Genomic DNA, 17,432 nt, shown 5'->3' on the forward strand with positions numbered 1-17,432 from the left:
CAGCAGGAGGGAGAAGTTCAGTATCCTGAACAGAGGATACTGAAACAGAGATGTTTTGTATGTCATTTGCTGTTGTTTAGTAAAGCAATTATGTTAGATCAGTCTGAAATGTTGTTTTCTATAGGTGACATTCTTGCTGCTTTAACTAATGTCTCTGGACGTAAACACCCATCAACAGTTCAGGCCAAACAGCTGAAGATGTGCCTTCCTATGATGCCTGTAGTGCTTCACCTTGTTACATCCCAGGTAGATTTATATTTTTTCCCCAAAAAAAATTGTTAAATGAAGGACAAACTCTTTCAGTTTCCCAAAATCCAAATTCTACTGATCATGACCAGAATGGATAAAATCAAACTTTTACTATGTGTAGGTATGCTGATGGGTATTCCAGCTATGTAGTAGCATTACAGATGTAAGCCTTATTTTTGCACATTGTAAGACAACTCTTAATGATAGCAGCAAATAAATGTTTTGTCCTCTTTTTTGACATGGGTGGGAAATGTGAAATATGAATTTAATGTAATTTTTTCAATTTTTGCTAAATTCAAATAGGTGTTTCGTCCCCAGATAGTCACAGATGAGTTTCTTTTCAACTATGGGACCTTACTTGTGAGTATAACCATCTCAGTTAAATCTTGTTTACAAAATATATATCTGCATTAAAAAATCGGGAATTATTTAAATATAATTTTACTATATTAAATGTATAACTTGGAGGGATAAATTTATCCTGAATCTTAAAATTAAGCTTTGATTATATTCAAAACTGTATATATTATCAGAAAATATTTTCATTACTAATATATTGGGTAATGGGAAGATATGCTATCCTATGTTCAAGTATAGAGAAACTCTGCACAGAGCTGATAAACTGAATTTCCTGTGTGCTTTATTTTAGAGTAGAAATTACTAAATTACACAGAATATTCTTTCTAGAATTTTACAGTAGTATTTTATGAGTAGAAATGAAAGATAAATTATAATTAATCTGTATTTGAGGGATTCTTTCCTTTTGTCATCTTCTTCTTCTTGCCAGTACTCCTGCACTCTATGTAGTTGATAAAAAGCTGAGTTTTGTAAGCTCCAGAGCTAAGATATTTATCATACATAGTCATCTACAATCTATTCATGACACTAACAATAGGAAATTAACTTTTTAACCATGGCATAGGATAGTATAGCAAAAATGAAGTATTACTACTGTAATGTAAGTTCCTCATATGCCAAGTTGTTTCTGCTGAATGAGAATGAGTAAATAATAAGTAAGCAAATACTAGATAAGTACATAGATCTATATATGATAACTAGTTATTTACTTCCATAGTAGCATGAAGAAATAAAGAGCTAGATTAAAATTTACTGTTCAAATTCCCTTCTCTTTCTCCTTTAATTCTTGATTCCAATAAAGGGTGGGTTTAATTTAGTTCTACAAAAATATTTGTATAAAAATTAGCATTAGAATAAAGGGAAAAAATATAGAACTGTAGATGTTGAATTGAAAAGCTTTTTATCTCTTTGAAATATTTGTAACTAGGCAGTAGGTTAATGTTTTTCATTATTACTGGTTTTGGATCAACCTTCTAGAGGGTGAAATTCTTCTGTCAACAGCATAGGTACAGCAGATCAGGTACAATGTAAGTTCCCTTTTGATGTTACTCCAGCTTGCTTGAACTACTGATTGAGGGAGCCAGGCTAGGGATACTAGCATAGCTTTCCTCTCAGATCAAGGAGGAGATTATTGCATCTGGTCCTTCTGTCTCCATTGAACAAGGCAATTCAGGAACTTGCAAATACTGTTTCAACTTAGATATAGAAAAGGGAGGGGAAGTAGTATATCTGAAAAAATGAATATGACATTTGTTTTGTAGAACTGTGTTATGATACGACTAATGGAATGACTTCTGGAAGAGTAACTATCCATTCTACCAGGCAACAGTCTACTTGGGAATTTTGTCTTTAGCAATTTCCCATAAAGGGGCATTTGTTCACCAGCTTGTACTTTTTAAAGTACTGTGCAATAAGTGAGCCCTCTAAGACTTCAACAAGTCAGTCTTTCATTTTTGGTTTTGGTTGGGTTTTGGGTATTTTTACTTATTTATTAAAAAATTTACTCTTAACAATAAGAAATTATTAGGAATAGAAAAGTGTGTGTTTGGTATCTGAAAGGAAAAGAGTGGATATTTTCCTGCAACTGTTGTTCATTGAGAATTATTTTTTTTCTTGCTCCTTTGAAGTTCTTTCCATCATCACTGTAATTTTCAGTACTGTTGTGCAAAGAAATTGAGAGGGAGTCAGGGCAGTCCTTTCATGTTTTCAGCTGTGAATAGAAATACATGGAGGAGGTGTTCTGCCCCAAAGGCAGAGCTAATAGAGGGCTCATAGCAGTGTGCATTGGGCACAGCCTCACCTATAGTGGAATACAGATTCCATTTCTCTCTCTTGCTGAAAAAAAAAAAATAAAAAAAAAATCCATCTTCTTGTGTTTCTAATATAAAGTTAAGGAAATAAGCATTAGTAGCCCAAACAATTTTTGGACCAATTATATTAAATTTTCCAAATTGGTCTTGAGACTCTGGTTAGGTGTGAAACTGTCATAAATGAGTAAAACATGTATTACTTTCTTCCAAAGCAAGCTGATTAGATAATAAGTAGTAATTTTCTTCAAATTATCTGGAAGATAAAAGAACTATTTTTCTTGCAGAAACAGTTGTTTTTTATTGCTACGTCTGAGATATGTTTAAGTAATTAAATATATTAACAGTTTCTAACTGTATTTTTAATCAGAAAAGAATCCTTCAGATGTTTCTTATACACTGGGAACAAGATAACACTTCTGCCAATTTCATATATAACAACAAAATTTTAATTGACAGTAAAATATAAAACAGGCATAATTTTCTTAATGCTTTACATCATATAAATAAACAGATGTGTGCAAACAAAAAATGAGACAAATGTTAATCCATGATACATTATCTGTGTATTAAATACTACATTAATAAAAAAAAGCATACTATAACTTCATCTGAGAACTTTTCCTTCTTTCACAAATGTCAATAACATATTTTTTTGCATCCCTTATGAAATAAACAGCTAGGCATAGAAGTGAAAGCAGAAGAGCAAAATAAAGATTAAAAGGCAAAAGAATAATGGTTCTAATTGTGTACTATTTACTTAATACAGATTATTAATATTTCATTGTTCCTGTTCCTCAAAATTATTACTAATTTAGGTGATTTTTAATAGAAGGTAATGTATTTTTGTATGTTCTCCTGTGTATAACTGTTTCCATTGTGTATGTAGTATAAGCATGAAGAGCAAAAAGATGGTACAAGTAATAGAAAATTGCCTTTTCTAGGGGGTCTTTGTTCTTGTTATCGAGTTCTTTAACTTAGCCATGTCCAAGGTAGTTCAAAGTCTTCCTAGAAATTACAGTTTTCTTTTAACAATTTTATTAATATTTAATTACTGCCTATTTAGTAGGAAATGTTATAATTCCTGATATTAAAGTAATAGTCTTTACTGTACATTTAATTGTCCTGCAGCTTTATAAACTTTCAAAATTATGTTATAACCATGAGATCATGAATGCTTTCAGTCTTTCATATCTGAATTATTATGACATTAGTTTAATTAAAATTGTGTTTCCTTTAAAGTCCCTTAAAGAATTTCATGTTGTACTTGTTCAGTGATAACACTTCTCAATTTTTGTTTTGATATATTTTTTTATATAAATGTCTCTTCTTCTGTAGAATTTCATCAGATCAATAGACTCAGGAGAAACAAACTTGGATGGAGCAATAGGTAAGGTGAACTATGATACTGCTATAGTTTTATAAGCAGGCATTATAACTTTTTCATTTTATAAAGAAATACAATTATTTTTACTAACAGGGCAAGCTGCATCAGAAAAGTTGATTAAGACTACTTTATCAACCTTTGAAGCAATAACACAGCATCCTGTCTTGTTGACAATTCATCACTTGACTGTAAGTCTGACAATAAATGAAGTCACTGCACGCTAATTATCCTATTTCTATTGGTAATAGAAAGTTTTGAAGATAGAGAAACCCTTTAAATTATTACTTAGTATGTATTGTGATTCTGTTTAACAAGATAAATCCTTATTGTTTTTAGAGAGATTTAATTTTCAAAGCAGCAACATGGCAGTCAAACTCCGTTTACTACATTTAGTTGAGAAGTTAGAGAATGAGAAGGGCTTAAAGTTTAGAAATAGCACTTCTTAAAATATTTTTTGTGTGAATATAACACTTAATTCTATAAGTCTTCCTTGAGCCTCAAAGTGACTATGTTGCTATATGTTAGTGAAAATTTCATCACTTAATTTGTCATTATGCTTTTAACATATCTCGGAAGGACCACCTCTGAGGGTTGCAGATCCCATTCTATCAATATTCTTCCTAATGAAATAATCATCAAGAGTAACAGTTTATAGCAGTTATGGTGGCTTTTTTAAAAGTATAACAGATTGTTTACTAACAGTTGCGTTACAATTACCAAACGCACACACTGGGAGCTTCTTACATCACTAGAGATTTGTTCTCTTCAAAGTTTTTCATTAAATTATTTACTCAAAGCCAAGCTAGCTGAAGCCAGAGCACTTACATTATGAAACAGTTGTCAGCAAATCAGGTTGGGATGCTTGCATCAGTGATTGACAAATAATTTTAATGTATCAGTGCATATCTCTGCCTGAATTCCTAAGAGAACTATAACCTGCCATACTTACTGGGTGACCATTTAATTTAAACTTAAATATATGTGTTTGTATGGGCTTTAGATTAAGGGTATGTAAGTCAAGAAAGGCATTAGCAACTTGATAAATTCATAAGGATGAGTGATCTTAGGGATTGTACTAGATAAAGAATGATTGATCTTAGAAATACAAGTGTTTTTAGAAGCTAAATCCTACTTGGTTTGTGTGTTAAATGAGTATTCAGATTATAAAACCTTAATAAGTGAAAATATTAAAATTAACAAAAAATATTAAAAGATATTTAAATAAGTTTAATGTTTATTTTCATTAATGCTCATGGAAGAGCAAGAAAATGGTCCTTATGCACAAAGATCGAACCAATTAATAGTCAGAAGGAAACAGTAGTTCAATTTACTTCAATATAACAAAGGATGTTCTAGAAAAGAAATATAAATGTTGATGAGGTATGAATACCTATTGGTATCTCCTTAAATGTCTGTCAGCCATCAAGTCACTGCATTATGACTGAATTATTTTAGAACCATCTGCATTTAAAAAAAAAAAAAGTAGTAATTTTACTTCTGTGAGTTGTCAGTATGTCTTATCTTGAGAGAAATATATAGCATTTTCTAATGGAGGGCCATCAACAGTTACTGAAATTGCAATACCTTGCATCAGCACATTAAAGAAAATTCCACCAGTGGTTTGAACTTCAGTGGCCTCTGATTTTCTCCCTGAAAAAATATCACCAAGGTTATGGCTTCCTTTTACAGCCCTTCTCCCCCTCCCCATCCCAGAACATTATATTGAAACCAGAGCATGACTATCCCGCTCTCTTTTAAGTAAGACCTGGCTACCACTAGGTGAATTTTGTTTGAGTATATAAATTTTCAGGTAACAGTTTACTTCATCACATATGCTGGAAGTTTTAGGTCTTTACTTAAAATCTGTGTGAACAGGTTGGTTAACCTTATGTAGCTAGGTAAAAAACCTCCTGCCAGTCCAGTGTTTGTAAATTTATGAGACACAGCACTTCCATAGAACAGTTCCTGTGATTTAGAATAGGTGTATATTTAAATTTATGAAATAAAAATAATTATATCCTTGTCAATCAACATATTTTAAATTTTTTTAGAAAATAAAATATATTACTCGCTCATTTTCATAAGTAACAGCTCTTCCTAATGTAGAAAAGCATTCCTGACACTCAGCAAATAGGCATTCAGATACAAAATAAAGTGGAGAAATTGCCTTGTATTTGGTATGTTAAATTCAAGAAATTGTCCACTGTAATTAATAATCTCTAGCCACATCTGCCACTACTGGTGCAAACAGTAATTAGTTTAATACTATTTACGAAGTCTAGTGTGCTAATTATACTTGAATGTACAGCATACATTACTTTAGTGGGAAGTGGTACTTCATCTTCTGTGATGCATACAGAATATTTTTAGAAATGCTGTTACTCAAGGGATATCTTCTAATTGCTGCTGGCTGAGCATGACTAGAATCTATGAATATAAATGCCAGCACCCAGTGGAACTTGGTGCTTTTTAAAAAAGTTGAAGCAAGACATGGTTGAGCTTCCAGATCAATATTTAAGTATAATGGTGGTTAATAGGAATCTCTGTCACTGGAAAGAAATGTGTATCTCAGGCTGATCTCTGAAGACTGGGTTGCTCTTATAGACAAATTTGGTTACAAACAGCATTTTATGGAGGAGCAGGAGAAAGGCCATAACCCTTCTTCAAAGGATGCAGTTTTTCTACTACACTGTGTCATTGCTTTAAAGTTTCTAATCAGAAATTAAATGTATTTCTAATTAAGTGTAATGAATTTAATAAAATATTAAGCAAGCAGAACCAGTAAGTTTTTCAGTTCATTTCTGGTTTTAGTCTATCTGCAATGGAAATTCTGGAAGTTAATAGGAATATAAGAGCAACATTTCAGGTTCTGTTCTGTTTTGAGAAGGAAAGATTTGCTTTTTTTCTGGGTTGTAGTTCATGTTTGATTTGTCTTTGTACCTTGAGAAAAAGAAAATTGAATAAATTGATTTTTTAATCAAATTTCTGATTACTATCAACCTGAAGTCAGTCACTGAGGAGATTAATTTCTGTGGGGACTGACTGTATTACATATTGCTAAATGTGATAAAGTCAAGGGAAATTAATTGGAAGTGCTCAAATGAAAGCCAGTAGTGAATAGTAATTTCATTTTGCAGGCAGTTGTGTGTATTTTTACATGATACAAAGGCTAACACATTAAGTGTGACTCAGCAAGGTTTTCCAAAGCAGCAGATTTCCAGATAAGCAAATATGATGATGAAGGCCATCAAGAAGAATCTAGAGACTGGAGTGGAAAATAAATCCCGGTTTCTTAAAGTGACAGAAGTCCAACTGCCTGTTTCCTGAAATGGAAAAATATGTATTAAATTTGTATAGTGTTATAAAAACATATATTTTCAAAGTTTGGTGAAGATTTAGATATAGTTAAATGGAAGAATTCTGTGCTGACCGCATAATTTGCATTTTTCTTTAAATATATTTATTTGCCTGAAAAAAGGATGTATGCTAATTCAGAGCACTTTGAGCTGTGATGAGGTTCATGATGGCAGGCAGATCCTGTGGGAGTCTTTTCTATACTCTTAACTAGCTCCCAAAAATCATCTGTATACTGCACAGATGATCTTTTACCTGAAGCATGAGAGTTCCTCTCTGAATGAGGCAAAAGTTGTTAGCAGTGATTCTACCCCTCAAGGCTTTAAAACTTCTTTTAAAAAATCAGGCTAAAATCAAAGCATGCTGAACATGATGAGTTCCTTAATGGGAAGTGAAGGGAAAAGCAGTATGTGACATGGAAATGTACTGATTGACAACATAAGAGTTATTAATTTCACCAAAGATGACAACAGAAGGGTTAGCAACTTCTGCAAGTATTTATTTCTGCTTGTCTTAGTCTTTTCTTGATTCAGCATCGGTGGTGTTCTTTATCCACAGGCTGTTCTGATCTAACTACTGACATATTAGTTTTGTCACTGTAGGATATGACTATGTGAACATGTGGACAACTTTTCTTCAATCACTTTCGTTTTCAAGTAAATTAAAATTCTACACTGCATGTGGCTTTCTGTCCATTAAGCTAATCCACATGACATGAGACTTTTTTGTGAAACCAGTTCTATTCTAATTGACATATTGAATCAGTCAATAGTGCTGTCTTTTCCCAGAAGAAAAAAAAAACCCAAATCAGTGAAGATTCTGAAGTTCTGAAGACTTTAAAAAAAAAATTAATTAAAAAATTATAACAATGTCATTCTTCTCCCCAAGTCATTATAACATGCGTTAGAATATTATTTTTACTATGTTCTGAGAGATTACTGATGATATTAAAACACTGAGGAGCATGCTGTGCCTCCAGTGAATGCTTTAAGAAGTTTGAAGGCAGCATGATCATAATTCCATGGTCACTTTCAGCTATAACTTTGTATGTGGAATTTTAATGGCAATAAATGTCAAGGTGATGTGGATCATACATGTGACTGGAAAAAAGGGTTTGGGAGCTGATGGTCTTCACTTTTGTATGTTCTACTTTGAAAGTGGATAAGGAGAAGGTATTTGTCAGTAGTTGTAAGTTAAACGTATGTACACTGAAAACAACCAGATACCTCTAGCAAAATCTCTGAAATGAAGTAATAGGTTTAGTTACTTGTGAGTTTAGAAATGATAGATGCATGGAATTGATAGTGTAGTTTCCTTGTGTAAGTTTAGTGCCTGGGTCTGATTTTCACTTGAGAACAGCATGGTTCACAAATGCTACTAGACCAGGCTTTAAGCCTGCTTACTTTTTTTGTCTTCCCAGTGTAACACCAAATGTCAAGATTTTGCTCGTAAGCACTGATTTGAAGAGCTCTGAATCTCACCTTTTTAATCAAGGGAGAGATTTTTTTAGGTCAGTAATGTTAGTCATGTTAAGGTAAGTTTTGTGGCCTTAAGAAGTTTAAGCTATCTGTATAAACCACAGCCTAAGTTGAGGGGAGTAATGGGTAAGTTTGGTTATATGCTGGTTCATTGATAGATGATGGTTCCATGTGTATGTTGAATACGTGAACTTATCCTTGCTGACTAGCACAATTAAATTGAAGTTAAGTTGTCCTTATAGGTATTTTGTATTGGATCCTTCCACTGCAAGACCTTGCAGTGTTTTAACTGCCTTTTAGTGAGTACTTGTGAAGCTTGGACTTTTCTTGGTAAGGTTAAGTAAAGCTAAGATGGTGTTTATTTCTACCATACCAGGCACATATTTTTAGGGAGCAGGCTTTGTGTCTGACAACTCCTCAACAGCGTATACAAGAAAAGAAAAGCTAAAATGACAGTTTTTCCTCTTTCAAGCACCTCCGAGTAACTAGTGAACACTTAACTACTCTGGAACTGTGGCTTCTATCTCGTTTTTGAAGGTTAAAGTATCATGCAGACTTTGCATAAGAATTATATTAAGATTGTGCTCTGTTTCTGAAAGACCTGATTTTTGTAAGTAACAAAATACTCACTTTTGCTGGGTACTTATAATTCACTAGCAGAGTTTTCCTTGCAGAAATCGGTGAATGTTATGGAGACAGATCTAGTTTTGGGTAGTGTTACTTGAATTTCCGAAATGTTCTTGACAACACCATGCACTAAAAGCACTTCAAATCTGTCAGTGGCATTTCCCTCTTACCCTCTGACAAATTATCTTCTATCTGGTTAAAAGCTGCTAAGTAAAGAATAGAGATTAGTTTTTAAAAATTTAGGTATATTAAGAATGGTGCCTTACAAAGACCTGTGTTGCAACATGTGCTATTTATAACTCGTCCAGAAAAGGGGATGATGAATAGGGAGGTGACACAACTGACTGATGACACAATTATTCACAGTAGTGAAAATCAAAACTGACAGAAGAGTTGCAGAAGGTTTCAAGATACTGAGTGAAAGAAGAGCAAAATTACATGCAATTCAATACTGATAAACGTCAAGCAAGTCACACGGGGAAAATCATTCCAACTATGCACATGCAGTGTGAGGCTATAAACTACTTCTAACTGTTCTGGAGATCTTTTAGCATAATTTTTCTAGGAAAATGATAGCTTTTTACTCAGCAGTAATCAAAAAGACAAATAGATTATTAAAAATGACTGGCAAAAGATCAGACAACAGAGCAGAAAACATCACTATGCCATGGCAAGTTCACGGTGCCCTCAAGCCTTGAATACTGAATGCAGTTGAGTTCCCTCACTCTCAAAGGGAATGAAACTTAACAAGAAAATGCACGGCTCAATGATAGAAGAAGGAGCTGAGCAGATAAGAACTTCAGCTTGGAAACAAAAGACTTCAGAATATACAGTTATTAATTATATGGGAAAGATTTATTGTAAATAATGTACATGATATTGTAACTAATTATTTTTCATAAAATAATAATAAGGGGGGGTCAAGTTTGCAGCTTCAAAATAAAATTTTCATAAGGCATAAGTGTGGAATTCAGTGCCATAAGTATTGCACATGCAAAAGCACAAATACTTTTAAGATAGGATTGGAGAAAAGTATGGAAGACAAGGCTAGTAAGAATTATTAAATGCAAAAATACAGATATGACATCAGCTTAAGAACTGTCTTAAACTCAAGAGTTTACTAGAAACTAGAGTCATGCTTTATTCTTGGTCTGTTTATCCTACTCTTGTATTCCTTACAATTGAAAGAAACAGGATTATCAGGTTTGAGCTAATTATTTTTTTTTATTTTTTTTTGGTCCTGCATATGTATTATAGCTAGGAGACATGGATGCAATATGTATGGAAGTTTCTAGTATGTAATTGGTATTTTGGGTACTGATAACAGCACAGTTGTGGCAGCATAGCTTTTTAATTCCACCATTATAGAATTATACAATGGTGGCTTTGTGTAGCTAGAGATTTATCATAAACAGAATATCAGGCTACCTAGATGATGTTAAAAAAACAGATATAGCTATGATTGTATTTAAACTATTTAATCTGCTTAGACTTAAAGAAGAGAATTTCCACCTGTTTTGGGTCAGTAGTTATTTGAAAGAAGAAAAAATGGATCCATGTTTGAGTATTCTTCTGTTTCAGTCCCTCTAGAAAATGCCAAAACACTAATGCCATGCTTCTGTATATATAATTTACAGAAACTTGTGCCATTCATCTCAGTAATTGTTCATATCTTGTTTACAAATTTATGTACATGTTAGGAATAAAACAAAATACAAATAGCATGGAGAGAAAATGAGGGTGGCAGAGTTAGGAAGTATCTGATTTAAGGTTTATATACAATTTAATGCTTGTTTCGCTCTTCAGGATGGGCATACTGATACAGTCTTTCATCATAAAAAAACTTTCCTTAGGATTAGTGCTTCATATAGTTGATCTCCCTACTACCAACTGGTATGAGACAAACACCTGCTATGGAGAATTCTGTTCTAAACAGTTTATTTGCCAAAATTGAAGTTTGTGTTAGAAAAAACTTAGAAAAACTACTACAATTATTTAAGACCTAAAGAATCTTCTTTATAATGACAGTTTAAAATATATTCATCATAGGAAAGTCTTATGATTGGCTTAACTACATTTGCTAAGGTGGAAAGACTACTGTTAATACTAGGTGAAGGTGAAAGATCTGATGGTTTAGAAATTGAATTTCATCATACTGCTGTATAGTGCCATCTTAGTATCAGTCTGAGTCAATACTGCTGCTGCTACTGAGTGATTCATGATATTCTGAGTCCCTGTGTTGCTTTAGACAATTGATAGGTGTTTTTTTGATTATTTTCTGTCTCACACCTTTAATTTACCACTTCATTTGAGAAGTATTACAATAGGTTGAACTGTTTTTTTGGACTGAAAGACAGTAAATACAAACTTTTTTTTATCCTTCCTCACAGGTATGTTATTGATGAATTACTGTTTGTGGAACAGTTAAAAAACCTGCAGTAATAGAGTTGTTGGAGCTCAATGTAGTTTTATTATTTATCTTATTAACAGAAAAAGCATGCAATATTTCAAAATTATGAAGTCTTTAAAAAGTCACTACATCTATGATATGTAGCATTATGTTATAAGCATAAAGGTTTTTTGTGCTTGCAAGAATTGTTTGTCTTCCATACCTCAAGCAGGTATGGAATACCTCCCTTACTTCTTTTATTGTAAAAGTATGTGACAAAGACATATTTTGGTAATTTTTCATTATTTTTTTTTTTCAAAAGTGAAAAACAGCTAGACTAAATGAATTCCTTAATGTCAGAGATTTGTTTAACAGAGACCACCAACTAACAATAAAATAGTTGCTAATTGTACTTATTGCTGGCTAGAGGCTTATTTTATTTAGTGACCCTTTTTCATATATACTTTCAGGTTCTATAGATGTTTCTTAATAGAAACTGAAAAACTGTAGAGAAATTCTATCTTCTAGTATTAATCACTAAAAGAAAACTCATGGGGGATAACAACACAATCATGTTACACCAAATTGTGTCCATGATGTATGGAGAACCTATGCAGTAATGTTATTTGTAGAAATAAATCCTAGGGCAAGTTGTGTATCTATGATGCATGCTTAAAAATTGCAGGGCTGTCCATCCATGCTCTCCCCAAAAACAAAACATGCCCTGTCTAAATCAATTATATTTTACTAGTGACTTAACACTTAGCAATTCATTCACTTATAATGCTAGTAATACACTGTTCTTCTAATTTTAGATACATAAAACTAAGTTATAGCCTGGTTTGCCATAAGCTAATTACAGATGAAACTAAGATGACTAGACATGTGACAGATTCTTAATCTGTAGCAATTCAGACATAGACAATAAAGACTTCACTGGTTTATCTTCTTTCATATTTGAAATCTGAAGTCTATAAAAGTGAATGTTAATGGAAGACTGTATTACCAGAATGGAAAAAGAAAAGTCTTTACAAGACCCCACTAATCTGAAGATATTTCTTTAGAGTTAGTAGATCTTTCCTTCTGCATTTTAGTTCTAAGCAGGTTTGTTTTAGAAGGAGGTTTCTTATGAATTCTATTTAATCATTAATTTATGGATTAATAGATGTTCTAATGCTCTTTTTTCTTAATATCTTGCATCTGCACTGAATTCTGTATTTTAAATTAAAATTCACTCTTAATGAATTGTAAACAAAGTTGCTGTTGTTTTCGTTATTAAAAGTACATTACTGTCTGTAACTTTGACAGCTTACCAGAGAAAAGTGAACTTGTTGGCTTTGTAAATGTGACTATGGATGAATTTCCATGATTATTCATCTCTTTGATTAAAGACTTTAGCAGTGAAATATATATAGATGATAGGGTATCTCTGTTTTGGTTTTTTTTTCGCCTGTGAATAATCTAAGCCAGATCTTTCTAATTCTCTGTTTTAGGTTAAAGACTGTATCCTCCCACCACTAGTTTCTTTGGTCCACAGTCAGAATGGTAAGTATACAGCCACATCAACTGCAGTTTCCATGAATTCCACATTTTGTTTTAATTAGACTTCAGTGTAGTCACATTCTTGGCACCTTTATTTTCAAGTGGAATGGAGACTCCTCTGCTTGCGGTTGCTCTTGGAAACCACATCACTGCTTTTAAGCCACGAGGTCATGGCTGAAGAGAAAGGGGAGAGCCTCGACTCAAACAGCAAGCTTCTGTCTCTTGTTAGAGATTCATTGCTGCCTCAGTAAGTATAATATTGCTCCTATAACAGGGAATAACTTGATACTCAATCCATTTTGACAGAGTGTTTGTTTTAACTACCCTTTTTATGTTTAAATGGCAAACTGAAAAGAGGAATAGCAACTAACTGTTGCCAGAATTCTCTGCCCAACGTCTTTCCCCGAGGTTTATTTAGTACTTTGTCATATACAACAGAAACACAACTTATGTGCGACACTCCTTTCCTATACTGTGCCTCTGGCTGCTCTTGGAGTAAAGTAATTTTCCCTGAGCTTTCAGGCTGTGATTTAAATACTCCTCTTTGTTCCACTAGTAAACCCAAAATATTCTAACAGCAACTTCTTTTTTGTCTATTTTGGATATCGTGCCCTCATGCAAGATGCTCTGAAATCATATGGATTAGTCCTCCATGATCCACCCAAGGGTTATTGCCTCAAAATTGCTGTCCTTTCCTGCTGCCCTAAACAGCGCAAAAAAGGTACAGCAGAGCAGATGAAACTACAGCCTGTGGGCTAGATGTGGTCTGGAACTTCATTTATATGGTTTATGGTCAAATGAGGCCTGTCTTTTCAAAATGACTTGCAGGTGAGCCTAAAGACAGCTCTCTGTGTTAAGCACAAGCATACTGTGGGTTGATTACATCTGTGAGCAGAGGGAGGGAAAGCACGCACACAGAATGAGTACAGGAAAGATAAGTCATAATTTATCTTTCATAGTATTCTAATAATGTTACAGTGTATTTTAATGTGTGGTCCTCAAAAGTTACTAATTGTAAATACTTCGCTGCCCTAAGTGAGGAAATAGTTCCCCACCCCAACATTAAGTAAGTGACAGAAGGGTGGAGGAGTAGATGCTGGTTTATGATCAGAAACACAATGCCATCTTCCAAATGAGACTGCCTCTGACTCACTAATGTTCTTACAATTTGAGGACCAAAGTCTGTGTAAGAGAGAACTGGAAGAAAATCTTAGAGCTCTCTAGAGAAGCTTATTTTTCCACTTCATACTATTTTTTTTCACTGGGGAATACAGAAATTTTTATTATGAATTAATACAGAAACTGAAAAAAATTTTTTTTAAAAAGACTTTATGCAATATGAAAAGCCATCAGATACTTTTCTTCAGATAGTAGAAGAGACCCAGTTTCAAGCAAGACCTAGTTTGTCCTTGCTCTGAGTAGACATGCTTATGTCATTAAGTGTTTCTCATTGAACTGGTGGGGAGGATCTTATTCCAAACTAAAATGTAAACAGCCAGTATACTCCTGTCTCCAAGCTAATTAGCTCATTGAGTGGCAGAGGTTTTTTGGGTTGAGACTAAATATGGTCCTACCTTGGGGACTTCTCATATGCTTTCTTTGATGCATTGCATTGTAGATGTATAAAAAAGGGTCTTGCAGTAGCTCATAATCTTGGTTCCGGGCTCTAAGTATTTTCTAAATCAGTTCCTTTATCCCAGTAGTAGAGGTGATGATACTTATATTTGAAAAGGACTTTGAAATTATCTGAAGCAAATAATTATTGAAGGTTATTTTGTTAGGAATAGATTAGAACTTGGTGCAAACAATTTTTGCTCTAGCTTAGGAGCATAGTAAAGCAGAATGTAAGTCTTCCGGTGATCAGAAAAAGTTAACTGATGTCTATATATTTAATACAATACTTGAACCTGTGGTTTGAGCCAACAAACAACAAAAAATAACTCCTTGCAGTGTAGTACCTTGTATTTACAGAACCCTTATAAAATGTAGTCGTATGAATCAAAAGTAATACACAGAAATCTTAAAATGGTTTAAAGTGGACCTTGTTTAGGGAAGATATTAGTGTATTTATAATAAAACAAGTATATTGCCAAGTGTTAGATTTTTAAGCTAGCACGGCTGATTAATTCATTATTACTGTTAGGAATTACCATTCTGAACACCTAAATCCAGGATCAGTGTCTACTAATGCATTATAATATTTTCTTCTTTTCTGAAGGAAGGGACTTGTGAATTACCAATGAGAAATAGTTTTCTTTCAGAAACTGGAATATGCTCTTTAAAAAGGGGAGATTTTAATCACTGAAGGCTGACACTGACATCTAATTGGTTAATAGTGTAGCATCTCCAGTGTGGTTTGCAACTTGACAGCAGCACATTCAAGCTAAAATGTAGTAGCTGTGATACACTGCCCATAGGCTGTGTGCTTGTTTGGGAATGTTAGCCCTTGTGAAGGAGGTCCCACAGGCTACGTCAAGAATGCACAGCTGGTGTGCTTCATCATCCTAGTCTTAGAGTTGTCCAGATCAGACACTTGGCCAGAAAGCAACACACCTCCTAGATTTCCTTCTTGTGTAAATCAGAGTGCTGAGGTGTGGTGCCTGGGGACCCAGGATCTTCAGTCCAGTGAAGAATTTAGCACACGCCAACACCCAGGAAGTGGGAGGTGATCCATATTCCTCAGTTCAGGCAGCAGTAGGGATTTCAAGATCTGAAGTAAAATTCTTAGTGAATTTGCTTGATTCTACCCCCTTCTCCCATCAGAACCCAAAAAGAAAAAAATGCAGTGGAAGTATTTGGTTGCACAAAACATGATAACCTACCGCATTTTCCTACAAATCATCCTTTCATTTGTAGTTGTTTAATTCTTCATGGTTCTTCCTTTACAAATGAAGAGATTTATGCTTCCGATTCTATTACTTCCACATGTTTAAAGTAGCACTATTTGTAATGAAAGACAGTGTTTTGACATGGCTGAGTCTGTGGTTTTTTATGCTTACATCTTTCTCTCTTCCGTCATTGTATCCTATTGCCCTCCAGATAGGTTTTGAGTTAGACAAAATAAAAATAGCCTTGTTTGTTGGGTGGGCTTTACTGGAATGTTAGCAGCAACAACAAGGTCCATTTTGGTTTTCAGAAGGCCTGTTTTCCCTTTCCAAGATTTCCATGTGGTGATATTTGGAAATGTTTTATAGATGTATTTCTTATAGTTGTACCTTCACTGCCATAGCTCTCAATTGACATTATTTTAAAGTATTTTTCATAGAATCATAGAATGGTTTGGATTGGAAGGGACCTTAAAGATCATCTGTTTCCAACCCCCTGGCATTGGCAGGGACACTCACCACTAGATCAAGTTGCTCAGAGCCCCATCCAGCCTGGCCTTGAACACTTCCAGGGTTGGGACCTCCACACCTTCCCTGGACAACCTGATCCAGTGTGCGACCACCCTCATAGTGAAGAACTTCTTTCTAATGTCTAAGGGCAAGGGAGAGCAAGGAAAGGCAAAGAAGGGAAAGGAAGGGCAAGAAAGTGAAAGGAGGGGCAAGGAAGGTCAAAAAAGGTCAAAGAAGGGCAAGGAAGAGGCAAGGAGGGGAAACAAAACAGGCTCAACTACACCTGTTTCACAGGTGCAGAAGCAAAGATGACTGAAGGGACCTGAGCAGTGCCACCAGGCAACAGGGGAAGGAAAAGGGACACAAGCAGCAATATCTGCCACTTTGGTCTCTCAACAAGCAACACTAATGCTGGACAGGGGTAACATGCTGAGACAATTTAATTGGAAAGTCAGACTTGCAAATACTGAGATACAAATCCAGAGTGAGGGTTTGATCCTGAAAAACATTCTGCCTGGATGCACTGAAATGACCCAAAGTAGACTCCCCTTAAGTTTAGGCCAGGGACATAGGTGCAACAGCTGATAAACCAGGCAGTGCAGAAGATTCCTTTATAGCAAACATTAGACCTGAGAGTGCTGACAGTCTGGTTATGTGCTGTTGGACAGTTTTCTTTCTGGCATTTGGCTGGGACCTCCTGAATGATAGAAATGCTGTTATTTTCCAATGCCAATAAGTATATATTAAAATAAACAGGATCCCCACAGCTGTCAGGTGGGGATTATGCTAGCAGAAACCAAGTTTAAGGTCATCCACTCTTCAGGTCAGTCTGAGATTGACAAGAATTGGAAAACTGCCCTGCAGAACTACAGCAGCTACACCCAGTGTTGCACCTGCTTTCCCTTT

At 34.4% G+C, this 17,432-nt stretch overlaps 1 protein-coding gene across 1 annotated transcript in view; it reads left to right on the forward strand.

Annotated features, from left to right (window-relative positions):
• Nucleotides 1–17,432, forward strand: part of ULK4 (unc-51 like kinase 4) — a 219,221-nt gene that overhangs the window by 73,612 nt on the left and 128,177 nt on the right. The window contains 6 exon segments of the mRNA XM_009994107.1: nucleotides 125–246; nucleotides 553–609; nucleotides 3,753–3,804; nucleotides 3,895–3,989; nucleotides 13,143–13,194; nucleotides 13,294–13,438. Coding sequence (XP_009992409.1) covers nucleotides 125–246; nucleotides 553–609; nucleotides 3,753–3,804; nucleotides 3,895–3,989; nucleotides 13,143–13,194; nucleotides 13,294–13,438 — 523 coding nt within the window.

This window comes from Chaetura pelagica, unplaced genomic scaffold (assembly GCF_000747805.2).
Source record: "Chaetura pelagica isolate M959 unplaced genomic scaffold, ChaPel_1.0 scaffold642, whole genome shotgun sequence".
Lineage (NCBI taxonomy): Eukaryota > Metazoa > Chordata > Aves > Apodiformes > Apodidae > Chaetura > Chaetura pelagica.